This window comes from Melopsittacus undulatus, chromosome 9 (genome assembly GCF_012275295.1).
Source record: "Melopsittacus undulatus isolate bMelUnd1 chromosome 9, bMelUnd1.mat.Z, whole genome shotgun sequence".
Taxonomy (NCBI): domain Eukaryota; kingdom Metazoa; phylum Chordata; class Aves; order Psittaciformes; family Psittaculidae; genus Melopsittacus; species Melopsittacus undulatus.
In genome coordinates this window covers 22,962,338-22,984,874 of record NC_047535.1, presented here as the reverse complement: position 1 = coordinate 22,984,874, position 22,537 = coordinate 22,962,338, and the positions used below count along the sequence as shown (strand labels likewise).

Sequence of the window (22,537 nt, the reverse complement as noted above, 5' to 3'; positions counted from 1 at the left end):
CTTCATTTGTTTTCATTAATAGCACACCTTCTGCATGAGTACAGGTCAAAACTGCTTAAGAAAGTGTCTATTATTAGGCAGTGCCTTTTGTTCCTCAGCAAAAGCAAACTGGTATTGTTGTATAAGTGAAATATTACATATCTTGGGAACCAGGAAATCAATCAAACAGAAATAAATAAAGTTTCTAGATCACAGCAATCTAAAGTTACTGCACACTCAAAATCTCTGCCAGCATCACACTGTTAAGTGGCCTACCTAGAACTGGTGCATACCAGCAACAAATGTATTTTCCAAAGCTGAAATTCAGAAACCCAAAAGCCAGCAATACCACACTGCTCAGGCCTTGAGACCCCACAGACTGATGTCACAGCCTCAGGGTTTAGTATCACACATTTCACAATGGATCAGGAGTTTGGATACTTACAGTAATCCAGCCACCATGTACACAAGACCCCGCAGGCTACCAGTGGAAGAACAGTCTGAGCAACACCCGGAAGTCACTAGCCCACCATGGCAGCAGACAGCACTGGGAACAATGTTTGATTTCACCCACAGGCTTTCTTTGCTGTCCTAAGGATTTGAAGATGAGGAGCATCTCTGCCAGGGATTCACCTTACACATTGCCAAGTGGGCAGCCCAGCTTCCAGGGAGAGTCCTCAGGTTGCCCTCAAGGACACAAGGCAGAAGGGACACCACAAGCTCGACTAAAACCAAGAACTGGAGAGTGGGAGCTGGGTTCAGCTGAGCCAGATGAACTAATTAGTTTCCCTTGTAAAGCAGCACTGCAACACAGAATCACAGACTCATTGAATGGTTTGGGTTGGAAATAACATTCAGATCATCCAGTTTCAACCCTCCTGACATCAACTATGTTGATCTTCTAGGCTTTAAGATCACCGAGTCCAACTGCAAACAATTTAAGTACCACCTTGTAAATGGTATTTCTTATTTCCTGTTCTCTAAAATTCTAGGAATCAACTTCTATAAATAAGCACATACTTAGCAGGAACTAAACCATTATATAAAAATATAAATATAATAATATTATATAATAACCTTATAAGTTGACTACAGTCTTACTATGATCCTGTGATTTTGTTCCTCCTCCCAACAGTAACATTACTGCAAACACTTTGGCAACCATGGCCTGTTCCCATAGTGAAACCAGCCACACAATATCCACAACTTATTCAAATATCTGTAACACTGACCTATTACAGACTCACATCTGGAATCCAACAGGTCCCTTAGTAAGTCTTCATTTCTTCACTTGTTCTCCAAACCCCTCACAGTACTTGCAGCAATGTCACTCCCTTGCAGTGTGACCATATCGAGACTAAACCTAACCACAATATGGCTCAGCTGGATGTGAACAGGGATATGTGACATGCTGCCATTGGAGATGTATGTTTGACTGCTCAGGGGCTCAGGATTTACACCTGCTCTTGGCAGATATGCTGCCAGGACAGGCATTAGACCTTAGTGGGATGTGGGCAGCCAGGGTGCCTGGAAGGTTTCTGTTAGTATCTGTGATGCATCTCAGAGTAACTTGCTAGCTTTGGTAAGCAGCAGGAAGATTTCCAGTTGATCAGCTCTGCCAAGTGATTAAGAGACCAACATGAATTTAAAGGCAAACTCCAGGGAGCTGAAAGCAACATTAAAAAATATACATTAAGACACCACCCAAAACAGTGAACCATAAAGCACTGCTATTTCTTTATAAAAACTACTTTGTGCAAACCAAGAATGTTAGAATTATTAAGATCATCAGCACGTGCAAATGCAATTTTACATTCCCCTCTTTCCAGCAGAAAGCAAGAGACTTGTGCTTAAAGTGCTCAGTCCCTCCCCTCGCACTCATCTGCACTGCCAGCCCTCTGATGTGGCTGCGTGAGACCTAGGAATTTTGCAGCCTGAAGGCCAAGGGAACTTAACAGAAAGTTTAGACAAACAAATCCAATTGTTTGCAGTGAAAAACTTTTGTTCTCTTTCTGTGAACACTTGTTTCCTTTGAAGACACATGGATCACACCTTCAGCTGACACAGATTGGGCCAGCTGCACTGAAGTCATCTGTACCGGTCTCCATCCAGCATGAACTGGGGCCATCTCTTTTTGTTTTCCACTTGTTTAATTTCCCACCCCCAGTCCTTGCTGTATGCATACACACCCTTCCAGCATGCTTCTCCTGGCTGCAGAGGGGCCAGCAGAAAGGATGCACCATGGCTTGGTGAGATGTGATTTGCAACACCACCCAACGCCTCACATGAAGACATTAGAGCAGCTTCAGTGCCTAGAAGGGCTGCAGGAAACCTGGAGAGGGGCTTGGGACAAGGGCCTATAGGAACAGGCCAAGGGGAATGGCTTGAACCTGCCAGAGCAGGGGAGACTGAGCTGAGCTCTTAGGCAGAAGCTCTTCCCTGGGAGGGTGCTGAGGTGCTGGCACAGGGTGCCCAGAGAAGCTGTGGCTGCCCCATCGCTGGCAGTGTTCAAGGCCAGGTTGGACACAGGGGCTTGGAGCAGCTGCTCTAGTGGAAGGTGTCCCTGCCTGTGGCAGGGGTTGGAGCTGGATGAGCTTTAAGGGCCCTTTGACCCCAAAGAGTGTGTGGTTCTGTGATTCTCTTTCTGGATTGCAAGCTGTGGGTATGCAGGAGGAGGAGGGAGGAAAGAGAAGGACCTGCACAGGTGGCTACAAGTGTGTGTATGCACTTGCTCCTTGGGCACAGCTAAAATATGCACAACAAATCTTGCTGTATGAAAACTTGCCATGCTTGTCTGTGATTCTCAACACCCACATTTTCAGTAGCTTAAAGCTGTGCCTCAGGCTCATCATTGTCACTCTTGTTTCCTTTTAGGAAGTAATTTTCAGTTTCTGTGGATAGTTTCAGAAAAAATCTCCATGCCACTTGAACCAAGAACCAGGGAAGGAACAGAGCTTTCTCCTGCTGCTGAAAAGGAGTTCAGGTAATTTTCCTGTGTGCGGATAACAACATGGGTTTGGATTTCAACTTGGATAGAGGCATCCACACTCACATGTACATTGGCAAAGAGGGGTTTGCAAATGATGAACCTCTGAAGAGGGAAAGTATGTTTTATCAGATGTTTTTAAGCTTAGTGAAATTAAATGATATATTTGCCTTCCTGTACACCAGTCTGAGGGCTCATTTAGACAGAGCAATATGACTAGTTTTACTGCTGAGGTTACACTGGTATATGATCTTCTGAATTAAACATCTACATGGGAGGTCCATCAGATCTGGTTTAGTCCTTCAGTTGCTTTAAGCTACATAAACTCTTTAAAATAAAACAACTGATGACTGTCATAGCTCCTCTGCCTCTGAAGAAATCACTCAAAAGGCTCAGAAAACAATTCTGCCTTGCTGAGACTAGAGTACTATTTTCACAGACTTTTAGTTGATAAATGAAAACAGCTTTTATATAATTCCTTAGATGCAAATATGCATCTCTCCTACTACTGATCAAATATTTCTGATTACAGACCTAATATGTTGTTAGATTTGTATTTGTTGTATGTTTGTTGTGGGGAAAAAGTCTTTTTTTGTCTGGTGTTATGTAAGGTTTCTTCTCCAGTTTTTCTGTGGAAGTCTTCACTGGAGTGTTAACAAATGAACTAGGTTTCATCAGCTGTTTGAAGGCAATGGTTTTATTGATGTGCAGTAATCAACTGCTGTCAGAGAATTCCACTTGATTTTCAATAGATGTTCTATAATAAACAGAGGATGGTGCTGAGGCGCTGGCACAGGGTGCCCAGAGAAGCTGTGGCTGCCCCATCCCTGGCAGTGTTCAAGGCCAGGTTGGACACAGGGGCTTGGAGCAAGCTGCTCAGTGGAATGTGTCCTTGCCCATGGCAGGGGTTGGAGCTGGATGAGTTTTGATGAATATAATGATGTCACTAGCAATCTAGGATTGCTTGAAGATGTGGGAATAAAATTGCAGGGGACTGCGAATAATACCACAGGGTGAAATGCAGCTGTGCAGAAAAAAACATTCGTATTTCTGATAAAGAACTGGCTGGATGGCCGCACTCAAAGAGTTGTGGTCAATGGTTCAATGTCCGGCTGGAGATCAGTAACGAGTGGTGTCCCTCAGGGATCGGTGTTGGGACCGGTCTTGTTCAACATCTTTGGCAGTGACATGGACAGTGGGATTGAGTGCTCCCTCAGCACGTTTGCTGATGACACCAAGCTGTGTGGTTCTGTTGATACGCTAGAGGGAAGGAATGCCATCCAGAGGGACCTTGACACACTTGTGAGGTGGGCTGATGCCAACCTCATGAAGTTTAACCATGACAAGTGCAAGGTCCTACACCTGTGTCAGAGCAATCCTAGGCACAGCTACAGGTTGGGCAAAAAGGAAATTCATGGTAGTCCTGCGGAGAAGGACTTGGGGGTGTTGGTCAATGAGAAAATGAACATGAGCCAGCTTCAGTGTGCACTCACAGCCCAGAAAGCCAACCGTATCCTGGGCTGCATCAAAAGAAGCGTGACCAGCAGGTCAAAGGAGGTGATCCTGCCCCTCTACTCTGCTCTTGTGAGACCTCACTTGGAGTACTGTGTGCAGTTCTGGTGTCCTCAACATAAAAAGGACATGGAACTGTTAGAACAAGTCCAGAGGAGGCCACGAGGATGATCAGGGGACTGAAGCACCTCCTGTATGAAGACAGGCTGAGAAAGTTGGGGCTGTTCAGCCTGGAGAAGAGAAGGCTGCGTGGAGACCTCTTAGCAGCCTTCCAGTATCTGAAGGGGGCCTACAGGGATGCTGGGGAGGGACTCTTCATTAGGGACTGTAGTGATAGGACAAGGGGTAATGGGTTGAAACTTAAACAGCAGAGGTTTAGATTGGATATAAGGAAGAAATTCTTTACTGTTAGGGTGGTGAGGTACTGGAATGGGTTGCCCAGGGAGGTTGTGAATGCTCCATCCCTGGCAGTGTTCAAGACCAGGTTGGATGAAGCCTTGGGTGATATGTTTTAGTGTGAGGTGTCCCTGCCCATGGCAGGGGGGTTGGAACTAGATGATCTTGAGGTCCTTTCCAATCCTAACTATTCTATGATTCTATATAAAGTATAAAATGGAAGACAAAGTCAGTGCAGAAAGCACAACAACCACTTGTACTAAGATAGACATAAATACAATTCTGCATGAGTTTGCTTTGCTTTAATTGTGACGTCCATTTATGTAACTTATTTTCAAATCTGAGGTCACTTGTAGCTTGCATAGGCATTGTTATGCTAAGAACTCACTAAAATACACTCTAACATTTGGATGGGTCTCATTTTCATTCACAGTATCACTTTTGTATATTCTTTATATATTTATTTATGAACACACAGCAGTCCTGATAGTACACTGGCATTCCCTTTTCATGCTCTATTTTGTATGGCAAACAACCTGAGCCAACTGTAATGCTCACAGGTGAAGCTTCAACCATGAATCAATGGTATAATGAGAGGGGGAGAAGGAAAGGGAATGAATTTTACTGTTCTATTTATGAAGAACTTGCTTTATTAAAACTAATGACAATAGAAGATGGTTGAAGACGGCATCGCGGAGATGGTACATCTTCTCCTTTAATAGAGCAGATAGCACATACGTCTCAGAATGATGGATAACATACAAGATAGAGGGGAAAAAGGCAACCCTGCATGTTTAGAAACATGGTAGTAGTATTTATACTATACAGAGGCATAAAGCACAGGTTTCCTAGGATCAGACATTCAGACTAATCATTGGGCTGGTATGAAATTAGGTCCTTTTCTGTCCATGGACTCACAGTAATTTGCACCACCTGGTAACTCAGACCTAAATGCACACTCTTCACTAGCTAACTGGTACTATTGGTCTCTCTCCTGGTCTGCAAATGCATCGATTTCACTTTTGGAACCTGTATGACGTAACAGGTTAATGATTAAGACATCAGTCGATGAGGTTGGATGATGAGGCTTTTGCTCCCCCTTGACTTTGGCAGAACAGATCCCATGGCACTGCTGCTGCATGGATTCCTTCTGTGTGCTGTATCATTTGGGGTTCATCATTGATCATCAGCAATTTCAGAGTACATACCCACACATATCAACACCTATTTGCAGCAGTTGCTCGCTGAAGTAGTTGTTCATTACAGATTTCACAACAGCATCTCACCCAAAGACATGATGCCTTGCAAACACCAGTAGCCCATCAGGCACTGCAGCTGGGCAACGTCCCAGCTATCTTCTAAGAGAATCCTAGAAAATTAATTCACTATAAATTAACATTACATTGCACAAAACTATTATTTTAAGCTCTATTTAGGGAGTAAGTCTTAGAGCCAGATTCAGTGAACAGTGCTGCTCTTAGGACACAGAAGCGAACTGGAGCTTCCCCATGTGAGAAACACAGCTTGAGCGCAGCCAGGACTGCAGGAATGGGGATTCTGATTTCCCAAGGTAGGAGGAGAGGTCCATGCTCATTTTAACCCAGAAAGACATGTTGTGGGATTTACAAAAGTGTTCAGCATGTGATGGTCTAACCAGAAGCCAGAAGGAACTGCTGGTCTTGCAGCTGCTCGTACAGAAGCAGAGCGATACCCAACACTTGTGAAAGTCACACCTATTGTGTAAAGCTGAAGTTTAAGCAAACTTCCCAAGTAACACACAGATAGTCTACACAGTAAGCTTGCCTAAACCAAAATGTAAGCTAAAGCAAAGAAACAGCAGGAAGCAGCAGGGCTTCTCAAGGCACCTGACAGACTCAAACCTCCCCTAAATACATGGAGGAAAGAACTCCTAAATTCAGTAAATTTCAGAATTTGATTTAACCATGAATTTTAAATGGAAACCAAGTTCCCTGGTCCTAATTTGGGAAACACGCAGCCAATATGGCCCCGGGCAGCAGCACCCCTGCCTAGCAGCTGAGCCCACCACTCCTAGCACCGGCTGCTGTCAGCACTTCAACAGTGACACTGCTGAGGTTTCTCCAGTAAGAAGACCCAAACCAACAATAACAACAAAAAATCCCAAGTATCACCCAAGGAAATCCCAGACAAACAAAACCCAAAACTGCCACCTGCATCCTGGGCTGCACCCCCAGAGCGTGAGCAGCAGCTCAGGGAGGGGATCCTGCCCCTCTGCTGTGCTCTGGGGAGACCTCCCCTGCAGCCCTGATCCAGCTCTGGGGCAGCAGCACAAGAGGGACATGGAGCTGTTGGAGCGAGGCCAGAGGAGGCCATGGAGATGCTGCGAGGGCTGGAGCAGCTCTGCTCTGGAGCCAGGCTGAGAGAGCTGGGCTGGGGCAGCCTGGACAAGAGAAGGCTCCTGAAGGGGAGACCTGAGAGCAGCTTCAGTGCCTAAAGGGGCTGCAGGAAACCTGGAGAGGGGCTTGGGACAAGGGCCTGTAGGGAGAGGACAAGGGGAATGGCTTTAACCTGCCAGAACAGGGGAGACTGAGATGAGCTCTTAGGCAGAAGCTGTTCCCTGTGAGGGTGCTGAGGCGCTGGCACAGGGTGCCCAGAGAAGCTGTGGCTGCCCCATCCCTGGCAGTGTTCAAGGCCAGGTTGGACACAGAGGCTTGGAGCAAGCTGCTCTAATGGAAGGTGTCCCTGCCTGTGGCAGGGGTTGGAACTGGATGAGCTTTAAGGCCCCTTCCAACACAAACCAGGCTGGGATTCTGGGATTCTATGAAAACAGTATCCCAATGTAGGTCTTAGCAACTCTTAAAAAAACATTCCTACTCCTCACTCCCCAATGTACCTGTTTACTGCTGTGTCTTTGTTTTTTTCATCTCTTTGTTCACTACCTGTTTGATAGTGCTGCAAAACCTGTCTTGGCCAGCCAGAAGAGATAAAATCTTGTAATACTTTCTGCAGTCTGAATGAAAAGCAAAAGACAAGCTTCAGAAGTGGCTATAAGGTCACATACATGGGCCATAATGGTTGTCTTCTGGCAGCAAAACTAGTTTTAAGATGAGACTTTTCTGTTAGGGTGATGAGGCACTGGAATGGATTGCCCAGGGAAGCTGTGAATGCTCCATCCCTGGCAGTGTTCAAGGCCAGGTTGGACAGAGCACTGGGTGATATGTTTTAGTGGGAGGTGTCCATGCCTACGGCAGGGGAGTTGCAACTGGATGATCTTAAGGTCCTTTCCAACCCTAACTATTCTATGATCTGATGAGTGCTTAAGATGGCACTTTTCTTCTTTCTCCTTATCAAATCTTTTATGTGGGTTTGTTATTTAAAAGCAGAAAACATTCAAATGTTCAAAAAGTAGATCTGAAAACACATATAAGAAATAATATTCAAAGCAGACTGTCTAAAACTTATTTCCTTAAGTTTCATATGATGCCAGTACCAGCAAATAATAACCAAGCACTAATTTGTTTCCAATTGGAAACACATGTTGCAGTCTCCTGTAATTTTTAGTCTACTTTCAAATCACTCCAAATGTGTCAGGAAGCACAAACATCCCATTTGAGTAACTAATTTGGTCCAAACTGACACAGGAATCCTGAAATATTTCTTAATAACATGTTGTTTTGAACTGTGGATGACCTAAAATACACAGCAGCACTCGGTGGCATTAGTAAAGAAAGTGCTCTGGAGACTCCACGTTGTACAGGTGTGATGCTGCACTGTTGTAAATTGCTATTTGCTGTAAACTGCTATTTGCTTCAGTCTGCAAATTCACAAACACTGTACACAATTTATGGAGCAGACTTCCACTTACCAAAGAACTGTAAAAAAATGTAATCATGTTACATTTTGAGCTGTGGCTTAAATATCTCCATGGACACAGTGAGTAGCTCTTATTGTTCATACACCTGGAGCCTCTGGGTCTTTCAGCCACCTAGCACATGGTACTGAGACTCTGCTATGCTTTTGCTAAGTCTTGGATGAAGTATTGCTTTCTTTCTGACGCATATTCCTAAGCACAATTAACATTATATGTATGTTTAACATTATTCCTTAAAACTATAATTTTAAAATTATAATTTACAGATTGTGTGGCACATAGCAAGATGATACATTTACTGGAACTCACAGAAAAAGAGTAGGAAGACACAAACTGTTACCAGTGGCACTTATTTCCAAAGCTACCTAAGTTATTATATGGGAATGGTTTTAAACTAAAAGAGGGAAGAGTCAGGCTGGACATGAGGAAGAAATTGTTTACAGTGTGGGTGGTAACACAGTGGCACAGGTTGCCCAGAGAGGTGGTGGATGCACCATTCTTGGAGATATTTAAGACCAGGCTGGGTGTGGTTCTGGGCAGCCTGCTCTAGTTGAAGATGTCCCTACTCATTGCAGAGGGTTGGACTGGATGAGCATTGAAGGTCCCTTACAACCCAAGCTATTCTGTGATTCTAATACATTTTCCCTTTTTATCCATACAGCTTTTTCTGCCTTTTTACAAACATGACAAAATGTTAATATTGTTTCCCTTCTAGTGGCCTATCAATGCAGAATTGGAGTTCAGCTTTGCCCTCCTCAAAGATAAAACCTTACCTAAAGAGAGAATACTTTCAGTCCTCTCAGGCTGGGTTCCCCTCAGATACTCCATCCTTCCTGAAGTACCTGTGACACTCCCTGTGAAACTTCTGTCCCTTTGAAGAACTGTGGCACAACCAAGGCATGGGACCCAGGAAGGAATCAGCTGCTCTAATGTGTAATCTCAGTCTCCCCTGTTCTGGCAGGTTAAAGCCATTCCCCTTGTCCTGTCCCTACAGGCCCTTGTCCCAAGCCCCTCTCCAGGTTTCCTGCAGCCCCTTTAGGCACTGGAGCTGCTCTCAGGTCTCCCCTTCTCTTGTCCAGGCTGCCCCAGCCCAGCTCTCTCAGCCTGGCTCCAGAGCAGAGCTGCTCCAGCCCTCGCAGCATCCCCATGGCCTCCTCTGCACTTCCTCCAACAGGTCCCATGTGAGCAATTCTCTAGGTTCCCAAATAATGACATATTTAACTTCTTTTGAGCCAGCGACCCAGCATCATGTTCAGGGGTGAGCAGGTATCTTTTATGGTGAGCCCGAGGTGGTGCTGTGGTCACAGCAGCCAATGAAGTGCTTTGTGGTGACTTGCCCAGACTGGATTTTGTAATACTAACTCCTGTTCCATGGAATAAACTAAAAGCTTAGTTTAGGAGGGAAAGTTAGGTGTTTCTTTGTGCTTTCCTTGGTTGTTCAGCACTTTGATCTGTTGTTGCAGTGTGCCTGGTGCTCTGGTTGAAATGCAGGGTGCAGTGCAGCCTGGAGCTGATCTGCTGTGACTTCAGCGTGTTTTGTACAATTGTGGAGCATAAAGATAGTCTGGATTTAAAGTTGCTGTGAAAACTGTTACAGTTTAACACTCTGTGTTAAATACTCAACATTTGCATTACCAGACATACTAGTCAGACATAGACATAAATGCAGAGGACAGGGAGATGGGACAAGGTTTCATCACTGGCTTTGCTCCTTTCCTCCTGAGTTTTGGTCAATTCAGTTAAATGCTCTGTGGCTGCGTCTGGTTTAACTCTCTCTCATGCAGGCACATTAATTAGTACATTGATATTTTAAATGTAATACATAACACAATGAATAAAATTAATAGTTTATCTCTGTAAGAGGAAGAGGAGTGGAAGTTGTCCTGGAGGAGAAAGCCAGGAGAAGACCAGGAGACCAGAAAGGTCCAGAACACTGCTGTGGTCTGTGTTTGCTGGGCTTACATCCTGACAGCTGGCTGACGACTCGAGCTGCCTCCAAATCTGAATTTGCTGTTAGAGGCATCCCCTTCGCTTCCCTTCTGTCAGACACTGACTGACACCGGGTGCCAAGTCTGCATCAGCGACCTTTGCAATATTTGATGGCCATGAAAATGCTTGTGAGGGCTAGAGCAGCTCTGCAGTGTTCAAGGCCAGGTTGGACACAGGGGCTTGGAGCAAGCTGCTCTAGTGAAAGGTGTCCCTGCCTGTGGCAGGGGTTGGAGCTGGATGAGCTTTAAGGTCCCTTCCAACCCAAACCAGCCTGGGATTCTATGATTCACTCAGGTATCCAGCAGGATTCTTCACCACAACAACATTCTTTGATTCCAGAAGAAATATTTCTGGTATAAGAAATTTTTGCTTTCCCTATAGCAGTCTGTAAGGAGCTGGAGGTTCAAATGGTCCTGATTCAACTAATTCCAATCAATAAACTGCACATTTTAGCAAAAAAAAAAAAAAAAAAAAAAGAAAAAAGAAAAGTACACCAGATACACTCTAATTTTACATTCCATAGCAACTGCTGCAATTGTATTTAAGGGTATTTAGTGATCATGAATGCAGAGAAAGAAAAACAGAAATGGATACAGGGCGATCCAGGTGATGCTGTACTTGTTTAGACACAGGCCAAACAGCAGTAGAAGTTTAAACCCTTTTGCTTCCTCCTCCTGCCTCAATCCAGAGGTTTGGTGAGATGGAGATTGAATATTGCTCATGTTCTGTCTGTGGGGATTATATATTCCCCAGTGACTATCGCTGGCTGTTTCATGTGCTCCCACGTTATTCTACATTCATCTAAAACCATAATGAAAACCATTTGCAGCCTTTGTTGTATCTGGCAGTAGAAGGCAGAGGCCTGTGTGGTGCTCAGCACTAGGCATGCACAATGGGACACCATTCAGCACCATCACAGGAGTAACACAGACCCGAGCTGGAAGGGTAAATCACAACCACATGGCTCACACTTAATGAGTGTATTTTTATACACATGAACAATTGCAAATGCATACTGTAACCATGTGTGCTCCATGTGCAAAGCCCTCCAAAACCAAAGATACCATCTGATCACCTAAGACCACTCTGCTGTCCACACACAATGCAGACAAGGTGTAACTGTGCTAAGGGAGCACAGGAGGATCTTTGTTTTTAGAACAATGAGTATATATTTATTAGGGTTTTTTTTATCATTATAATTTGGCCATATCAAATCCAGCTTTTCCAGAAAAAAAGAGTGGCACATACAACACAGGAACGACATTCCTGCCAGTTTCCACAAATTTCCATCTCCTTCCATTGAGGTGTTAACAGCAAAAAGGAGGTTGAACAAAAAATCACAACTAATGACTCCTTGTAGAAATACCTCACTTCTTTTCTTTTCATTGGTTACATCCTTTCAGTAAGCCAGAGCATAGAATTACAGAATCAACGGGTTGGGAAAAACCTTTAAGCTCATCATAGAATCATAGAATAGTTAGGATTGAAAAGGACCTTAAGATCATCTAGTTCCAACCCCACTGCCATGGGCAGGGACACCTCACACTAAACCATATCACCCAAGGCTTCATCCAACCTGGCCTTGAACACTGCCAGGGATGAGCATTCACAACCAGCCTTTACCCCAGCACTGCCAAGGCCACCACTAAACCACATCACTAAGGGCCTCATGAAAACTTCAAGGAAAAATGCTCTCCCTGAGAGTAAATATACCTCTTTTTTTTTTTTTTTTGCTGAAAGAGGAAAACACAATGAAATCCATAAGCCATTAAATACAAAGAAAAGTATTGTAACTCCAACTGCTCTCACCTCACACAGTTCTAGACGATCACACTAACAACTGCAAATAGAAAATTTAAATATATTCTTGTTTTTACAATCCTTTTTTTCCTGTCAAAATACACTATTGCTTAATTTTTTGCTTTCCTCAACCACTCGCTAAAACTAACTGATAAGATACTAAAACCTGTGGATTATCCCATTAGAGGCCTGCATCAGTTAGCTGTGCCACTGTAAGCACATGAACACCACAGTACAACTTGGTGTCCTCACATCTGCTCAGGTCTGTAAAGACATTACTAAGTCATGGCCTCATCAAGAGAAGTGTCACCCATCATTCCTTGGGGATGTGCCTGAGAGGAAGCAAAGAGAGGAACTTTTTCATGGGCTGCTGGCTGGGTGTCCTTCACACGTTGTCAACCAACTCTACCCAAAGGCTCAACAGGAGGGGTCTGCACTATCTGGCACCAGAGGAAAACTACCCCTCACCAGGCAAGATGCACCCAGGGCTGGGATCCCATGTCTGGAGAGTACCAAGCACCCAAGCAAAGCTGCAGTCTGATCCCACCGCACTACGAGATAACATGATCACAGGGACACCACTGTCCCTCGGAGAGTATTCTTCAGGAGGGGTTGAGATACTCGGTCGTTATATGGACTGGGGGAAAAACCCCTCAGGAGGAAGTTCACATGACAGATTTTGTAAAATTTGCTAAACACTTTGTTATTGCCATTAAATTCCACATGGATGGCATTCAGACAGTATTCAGAAACAGCTAGGTAACATCCTAAAATAGATTGTGCATAATGCCCTAAAATAGATTGGGCACAGGCTTAATTTTTTCAAATAAATGTCTAGAAAGGAATTAGTATCCATATCACTCAGCAAGTATAAGATTTGCTAATACATACCCATATGACAGTGCTCCCAGCCACAGGTAAGATGCATAAAATGTTTACTATGAAAAATCCATTTAATTTTCACAAAAAGCACCCTGGTGTTGCTATAGCACACCTGGTTTGGGCTGGAAGGTACTTAGAGTTCATCAATTCCACAGATAGGGACCCCTTCCACTAGAGCAGCTTGCTCCAAGCACCTGTGTCCAACCTGGCCTTGAACACTGCCAGGGATGGGGCAGCCACAGCTTCTCTGGGCACCCTGTGCCAGCGCCTCAGCACCCTCACAGGGAAGAGCTTCTGCCTAAGAGCTCATCTCAGTCTCCCCTGTTCTGGCAGGTTAAAGCCATTCCCCTGGTCTTGTCCCTGCAGGCCCTTGCCAAAAGCCCCTTTATTATTTCCTTCATTCTAGAGCTACTCAGCAGTAAAGACAAAGCTCCAGGGAATAAATTCCCACTGATTTTTCTGTTCTGACACTGCTTTAATTTATTGGACTAAGAGCCAGCACCTGGTAATGGTGCAGTCCCACTACTACTGAAACGAACAGGCACCTGGGTGCTTGCAGGACAGCTCACCAAATACAGTGGAGCTAAAGGTTCAGGCTGCTGAAGGGCACTCCTTAATTCATACTCTTTTTCTAATGTTCCTTTTTCATTAAACAAAAATTGTGCTTAATCTTCATAATATTTTATCCTTTCAGAGGCAAAATCTGCGCAAACCCCTTTTAAATTAAAAGAATCTTTATATGCAACACCCTTCTGTCTTCTATGCATACTCTCAGGTACCAGTGCACCAAGCAACATACTTGTAGGCCAGCTCTTCTCACGTTACTGTTCACACTTAGTATTACTTAAAGTTGTATTTTCTAAAGCATATTTTTATTTGGAGAATAACTCCATGATTTCTGAGCTGACACATCAAAACCTCCACGTTCAGGCCAGCTAAGCATTCATGCTACTTAAACTCCTATTTGCATAAACTGGAGTAATCAGTTCTTTTCACAACTAGACTCAAAGTCTTAGTTAAACCCTTTTTCAAACTGAAACCTTGAGGTGTTCTAAGGAGAAAGTTTAAATAGAAGACACCCAGACACTGTTAACCTAGAGGTGTCTAAGAGTGATGCTCAGTACTAGAGAAGAGAACTGATCAAAAGAGAGATGTCTGTTGGACTTTGAAGCCAGCTTTGCAGACCTAGGTGCTGCATGGGCATCCATTGGAAACCGGTCCACTACTTGGGCAGTGGTTCAGAAGTGGACAGGAAACTCAGAAATAGGGAAGCTGATACACTTTTTTTATGGATACCTAAACACAGAGCCTACCCTACCATTCAGGATTGAGCACTGTGCCAAGTGCTTTTCCTGGGGATGTCAGCTTTACAATATCACCATGGAAAAGTGAAGGGTGAACTTCAATTTCCATGCAAGCTTCTGTTTTGGTTTTTTTTTAAGATTCAGCCCTTTTAATCTTCACCCAGTACAGGCTTTCAACCCTTTAGCCTATTTTCTCTGCAGACACAACTGCAGATAAAACTTTGTATTTAGAAATCTGCTACCCAAATTGAGACTATACTTTTAACAAACACTTGCAAAGTATTCCTGCAGCTGTGATTGATACTGCAGTGGCCCAGGAGACTCTCTGAGGTCAACTTCAAGTTTTAATGGCATACTAAAAATCTGACATATTTTCTATTCTGAACCTCAAGCTCCTTCTCAGAGCACAAATGGATGCAAAATGGTAAGACAAGAAGCTGATTTAGCCATGCCAAAGAACAAGGAACACAAGGGCTGGCACATGCAAAACCAACTTGCTTTACCATCCACCAGACTTGGTGCTTGGGAAGTTGGTGTCAATCATCACTGGGGGACCACACAACAGTATGAGGCCACAAATCCAGCATCAGTTCTGGGACATGTGTGCCCCCTGGTTTTACCTCTCTGCAGCCCCAGACATTAAAAAAGAACTCTTTAAAAGATATAAAATAGATTCAAAATGAAAAAAGCCTCTTAGGTTCTCTGAACAATTTATAGTGTAGATAATGATATGCTACTGGAGGATTAAGATGGCAGTGATTTCAACCTGAAGACAAGAAGCATTTTAGCAGTTTTATCTTAAGTTCAAATCTTCACATTCCACACTCACAACTCATATTAAAAAAAAAAAAGGAAAAAACAAATGTCTTTGTCTTGGTTTGTCTGGGTTGTGTTCCCTCCAAGGCAAGCAATACCCACTGAAGTGTCCTTGTGGACACTTTATCGAGGATAACTGGCACGCTTCGTGGGATCTGCATAATCAGTTCTAACCAACTCGGGTTTCTCTTTCTGCTAGGACAGAGCAGAAGGGAGAGTGTTCCAGTAGAGGTATTAGCAAGGCTCATCCACGGTAGGTCCTCTGAGCAATCCTCCAATATATCCCTGAGTATAAATCTTCAGGAAAACATGGAATAATCTGAAATATTGGGTTATTGGAAGAACTTACACACCGTGTTTCCGTCCGAACTCACACACACTAAAGACAATCACGCTGGGCATGGTACAGTTAACCTGCATAACCCCCTCTGCTGTGATAACACTAAGGCAAACAGCACCATATTTTTAGGATTATCCTTGTCTTAAATTTTTTGACAAATACGGCCACAGCTCAAGATTAGCCTATGGAAAAGAGAGGACTTCAGTGCTGCCATACAAAACCAGGCCTGTTTTAAACAGAACAATGCTGAATGCTCCAGTGGGAGGGCAGAATCTCCCCATACAGTTTTACAGTGTAACAGACAAGTGCTTTTCCTAACCCAGACAGAGATCATCCTGGGCACCAAGGCACCTGGATTAACTCCCATCATAGAACAGAATCATAGAATCATAGAATAGATTGGGTTGGTAAGGACCTCAAGATCATCCAGTTCCAACCCCCCTACCATGTGCAGGGACACCTCACACTAAACCATGGCACCCAAGGCTCTGTCCAACCTGGCCTTGAACATTGTAATTTTATGCTGCTGTGGTAACAGCATGAAATACTTTCAGATAAGTAAAACTTTTGCAGTTTTACTAAGTTACTTACTTCAGCTGCACCTGGGACAATAAGTATCAGAGTTTAAATACGCATAGGGTGGAAAAACAAATACAAAAATACTTGTTACTTTATTTAGCAAGTGATTGTTTGATCCCAGCCTACATCAACAGGTCCATGTGGTAAGAACTGGTAACAGAATATCCATGGCAGAGAAAATAATTTACTTTCTTTCACTCACAGCTGCAATGAGTAACCAGGTACAGATTTCTAGTGGAACAAAGGTGTACAAAAGGACTTGCCTTGCTTGAACATCAGGTTCTGTCTGTGGAGACCCCCCCTGCAGCCCTGATCCAGCTCTGGGGCAGCAGCACAAGAGGGACATGGAGCTGTTGGAGCGAGGCCAGAGGAGGCCATGGAGATGCTGCGAGGGCTGGAGCAGCTCTGCTCTGGAGCCAGGCTGAGAGAGCTGGGCTGGGGCAGCCTGGACAAGAGAAGGCTCCTGAAGGGGAGACCTGAGAGCAGCTCCTGTGCCTAAAGGGGCTGCAGGAAACCTGGAGAGGGGCTTGGGACAAGGGCCTGTAGGGACAGGACAAGGGGAATGGCTTTAACCTGCCAGAACAGGGGAGACTGAGATGAGCTCTTAGGCATCATCTCCATCCTTTCCAGACGGAGCTTGCAGCTGCTTGTCTCGAGCTGCTCAGGCAATGGGGAAGCACAAAATGATGAAACTCAATTTAAGGAGAAGTCACAACCAGCATTCTGCAAACATGCTGGTGGCTCCATAGCTCAACACGCTTCATGAACAGTGTCCCAGGCTCTGTGATGATGGGTTTTTACAACATAGAGTTGTAAGAGAGGGATGCACATAGCTTTTGGAAAGAAAAGGACAGAGCCAGCAATGACAGGTTCTTTACTCTTTCTTCTTATAGACCAGCAACACCACCACGTGTGCAAGGCTACCAAAGTCCACTGACCTACAAAACCAATGCAGATGCCTTATCTCCATCCCTCAGGAGTATGGATCAATCCAGTCAAATGGTCCAATGCAGCAACTTCACTGCATACAGGCCCACAACCACAATGATGGCAACTACCAGGCAAGAGCAGGGAGCACTCTGCGGTGACACCTCCCCAGCCACGAAGGGATGGACCACTCAGACCTTCCTCAGGATTAGCTCATGAATGGAAAGATTAGCATCATAGAATGGAAAGATCTAACACTATTTTGCAAGAGAAATATTCTCTGAAAATGGTAATAAAAATAATCAGTGATATCTAAAAGCCCAGAAGAGCCCCAAATCCATTCCTCTGGCACCTGTACTGGGAAGCAGCAGAGAGCAGTGAGCTCCAAACTGTAGGCAACAGTAGTCATCAAACCATTAGCAGTGGTCCGGAGAGCACGAGTCCAAAAGCAATGGCTCCAACTTCCCGTTTCCACCTTCTAACCCACAATAAGTAAATTTAACACACATTTGATTTCTTTTTAGAATAAACATTTACTATCAGACTGCTGAAGTTGCCACAGCGATGAGACCCAACTTCAGACACAAGGACACTGTGGCTGCCAAGTGAATAAAACCATAAAACCTATTTATTTAAATATCTGGAAACCCCAGTCAGAAAGGGAGCATGAATACACCCAGAACAGAAATCATACTTTTTATTCTGAAACACACACTGTATGTCATGTTAAAAAGAAACACAAGTAGGGTTAAATGATTAAAAAACTGGACAAGCCTCCTTAACAGTATGAGTCTTGCAAACCTGCATGGGTTTAGTTGCAGCAGTGTCCATATAAACACTGACACTACAAGTACTTTGAGTGTCTAAGAGAGGGACAGGATGATTTTACACAACTAAATCCTGACATTTGTTTGTTGAATATTTCTTTGTTCACAGAACACCAAGAAAAGCAATTAGGGACATACATCCAGTGTTTTCTCCTCAATCACTCCACAAACTTCTCCCACATGATTATCTGAGGTTCTGACACGGTCAGAGGTGTCCTTCTCTTCAGTTTTCTTTAGAATCAATCTCTGGATGTTTCTGTGAGCTAAGCAAAAAGGGGACAAACTTCTGCAACAGACCTACAACTCAGTTCTGCCCCTGCACACCACAAAATAAAACACCTTTGTGCATATATAAGCTATTGCCCCTGAGATACCCATGAAACGTTTTCTTGATCAGCTATAACTGATCTCTTTTCATCTGTTTTAATCAAAATTCACCAGAATATACAGGCAGCTTAACTCCTTTTGCTGTTCCTCCTTTCACAAACCCACTCTGCCACCACTTTGCATTAAAATCTTTATTTTTTTACATTCTTCAGTTTTCCAAGTTTCAAGCATGCCACATTTGAAGCTTCTCTCCAGCCTCTACATCAGCCTCACCCTCTCATCTGCACCCAAGTCTTAACTGACACATGGGCCAGCACAATTGCTTTAAGCCTTGCAGCCAGAACCACATGTATAGAGAACCCAACACTGGCAATAGAACTATTGATTTCAGTATTTTGCAGACAGTTTGCTGGCAGAAAATCAACCCTAGCGACACAGCAAAGGTTTTTTAATGGTTTTCGGGGTGCAAGGGTAGTTTTGGGGAGTATCTGCAGCTGACCCAGGGCCTACTCAGCATCTGTGTGCTGCAGTGGCAGCAGACACTGCTTCTGGCCTTCACCTCCATCAACTATTTTGAAACAACTGTCAGAGCCGCTTGCAATGAAAGAGTTACGGCTTCACCTTCCTGAATACCTGTCATAAAAAGTGCTCATCCAGGTGGTTTACTGGATTTTATTTCCACTTCTTGCACTTTCCATCATTCACGGAGAACTGCCGCAGAGCCAGTAACCTGCCATTCTCCGCCCCAGCAGCCCGGAGCCCTGCCCGGCCGCCCTCCTCCTCACCTTCCCCTGGCCAAGGGGACCCCCTCCGGCCCGGGACGCGCTGCAGGACGGTGCCCAAGAGGCTGCCCGGGAGGCTGGTTGTATTTTAAAGTTCTTGGCTCGCCGGCCACCAACTTCCCCGTTTCTCAGAGGAAGACAATAGTAACAACCGCGCTCTGAAGTTGCGCCCGGCCGCCCCAACTCCAGCGCGGCCGCACGCCCATTGTCTGTCGCGCCGGCGATCCGGAGGGCGGTCTGGGGAGAAACGAGCCGAAAAGGAGAGTCCTCGCCCCGGCCCGCCCCGCTCCGGATCCCACTTGGCCGCCGCCGCTACGGCAGGCCCCGGCCTCGGCGGGCAGGGCCGGCGGCGGTGGTCGGGGGCAGCCGCCCCCGTGAAGGGCCGCCGGGGAGCGGCGGAGATGCCGGCGGGTCGGGGGTGCCCTGCCCGGGCTCCGGGGCGGGCTCTGGCCGCGCGGGGTCTGCCCGGCCCGGCCCTCCTCGCCTCAGGGCAGGCGCTCGCCCCGCCCGGCCCCGGCTTCCCCTCGCCCGCCGCCCCTCCGCAGGAGCTGGGCCCCGCCGCGCTCCGCTCAGCCCTCGGCCCGCCCCGCCAAGGGTTAAGCCGCAGGGCTGGCGGCGATGGAAGCCCTGTCAGCGGGGAAACACCCCGGCTGCCCCCGCTCCGCCCCGCGCCCGCCACCCCGGGGAGCCGCGGAGCACCGGGGGGGGGGATGCCCGGAATCCTCCCCGCGGCCCGGCCCGCAGCGCCGGAGCCCGCTGACAACCCGCCCGCCGCCCTCCCGGCCCGCACCGGGCCCCTTGCGGGACACCGGCTGCGAGAGCCTGGCGCCCCGGTGCCACTGCCCGGGGGGGCGGTGGGAGCGTCCCCTCCCCGAGCCCGCACAATGCCCCCCCCTCCCCCCGCCCCGGTGACACCGGAGCCCCGCGCATGGGGGGGGAGGACGGGGGAGGGGGGGCTTTGTGCGGGGAATCCCGCAAAATTGACAAAACACACACAAAAAATATCTCCAGCGGGGGAGAGCGATGGGAGCCGGGCAGTGGCTCCTCCTCCTGCTCCTGCTCTCCAAAAAGGCCTGTTGGAAAACTGCACACGGCGGCGGCTCCGCGCCCCGCGCTGCCCGGCGAGAAACGGCGGCGAAGGGCGGCGGAGAGCGCGGCGGACGCGGGGGGAAAGGCCCGATGCCTTTGTGTTACCTGCCGTGGAACCAGTCCTTGCAGGCGTCGCACTCGATCATGAAGCGGGTTACGTCGTAGGGCAGCCTACAGATGCAATAGACGGGCACCGTCGCCATGTTAGCTCCCTCCCGAGCGCGGCGGGGCGCCCGGCGGAGCGGGGCTGGCGGCGGCTGCTGCGCGGGGCCGCCTCGGCTGCTGCTCCCGCCGAGCTCCGGCGAGGGCGCCGAGCCCGGGCGCGGAGGGAAGAACAAGAAGGGGGGGTAGGGGGGGCTGGAGAGTGGGAGGAGGGGGAGAAAACAAAATAAAGAGATAAAAAATATCCGATAATGCAGTTACGGCTCTTCAAGGGCGAGCGGGCGCTGTCAGGAAAACAACAATGCCGCCGGGCTCCCCAAAGTTTGGCTGCATGGCTCCTTCGGCTCCGCGAGCGCCGGCCGGACCGGGGCTTTTTGTTGTTGTTGTTGTTAAATGATTATTATTCAAAATGTTTGGCGAAATGCGCTCCGTGGCGTGCCCCCTGGTGACAGTACAGTACCGAGCTCCTCATAAACACTCCGAAATGTGGCCCTTGCCTCGTAATGTCCTTACGTCAGCTTCCAACACCGCCGCGTTTCCTCCGCCGCGGACGGGGCTCGGGGGCACGGGGGGCTCGGGGCGTCCGGGCGGGTTTCTACCCCGAGGAGCGGTGGTGTATGAAGAGAGCGGACCAGGCGCGGCTCTGCCCCCTGGATGGGGACTGGCGGAGGGGGGACTCCAAGGGTCGTTATCGGGGGTGATACCAAACCTGTACCCGCAAAAGCGAAGCGCAGGAGCCCTCCCTCTTCGAAGGACGAGGCACCGGGGGCAGGGACGCTGGAAAGTAGCTGTAAGTATGGTGCAGCCCCGCCGGCAGCAATAATGCCTGGGGCTGAGGTCCCGGTGGTAACGGCGGGCACCGGCCTGCGAATGTGCACGGGTGCTGATTTTAGTTAAGAAATAAAAATAATGACCTTCGTTTTAGTTGGTAGAATTGTATTGCTGCTGTTAAAGTTACTCAGCCCGTGGCAGCCCTTCCACCGCTTCAAGGAGGGCTGCTGCCCTAAGGGGGTGAAAATCAGAGCATCACAGAATGGTCTGGGTTGGAAGGGACCTTAAAGCTCATCCAGTTCCAACCCCTGCCATGGTCAGGGACACCTTCCACTGGAGCAGCTTGCTCCAAGACCCATCCAGCTCAGCCTGGCCTTGAACACTGCCAGGGATGGGGCAGCCACAGCTTCTCTGAGCACCCTGTGCCAGCGCCTCAGCACCCTCACAGGGAAGAGCTTCTGCCTAAAAGCTAATCTCTCCCCTGGCAGGTTAAAGCCATTCCCCTTGTTCTGTCCCTACAGGCCTTTGTCCAAAGTAAAACAAATAAATCTTTGTAAAAAAACCAAATCCCTCATGCCTATGAAGGACCAAAACACAAGGATACTGCCTGTGTGCTGCAAGGGACATGGAGACATCCAGGTACCCCCAACCCCACAGACACCAGCTTCCTCTCAGATGGAGATGGCACAGCAGCAGCAGCAGAAAAAAGAGGAACCCTCAAGTTCTTCTGCATTGAGATGGAGGATGCAGAACCTCGGTCCCCCTCAACAGTGAGACGCTGAAGGTGGTTAAAGTGATAGTCCTGTGGGGTGTTAAGGGGGCCGGTGTCCCAGGGGTGTTCAGTATCCACTGGCACACTTCCTTGAGAAGTGCTATAGCTTCCTTCATAGTACAAACAAAGGGAATCCTAACTGAGATGTGATTTTAATTCCATGATGGATTCAGCATCTTGAATCCATCTCATTTGGAAACCTATTTATCTTAGAGCAAAAAAAAAAAAAAAAAAAAAAAAGATGGACATTTCTCTTCCTTCTTTCATCAGTCTGCAGAAGTCCTCTGAAATCACATGTGGAGGACAAGGGGAATTCCAGGGGACAAATAACACCAGTTCTATAATTTTCTATAGAGAGAAGGCCATCATCAGTGTGGCAGAACCTGTCTGGACAACTGGAGAGGGACTGCCCAAATTCTTTCCCTTGCCCACCTAATTGACCTGCCA

General features: G+C 46.9%; 1 protein-coding gene across 2 annotated transcripts in view; it reads right to left on the bottom strand.

Moving 5' to 3' along the window:
* PHF2 (PHD finger protein 2) overlaps positions 1–21,002 on the bottom strand; it is an 82,237-nt gene extending 61,235 nt beyond the window's left edge. For both annotated transcript variants that reach the window (XM_034066096.1, XM_034066097.1), the window contains exon 1: positions 20,491–21,002. In XM_034066096.1, the coding sequence (XP_033921987.1) occupies positions 20,491–20,588 (98 nt within the window). In that variant the 5' untranslated portion in view covers positions 20,589–21,002. The remainder of the gene's footprint in view (positions 1–20,490) is intronic.
* Between the last annotated feature and the right edge of the window lie 1,535 nt (positions 21,003–22,537).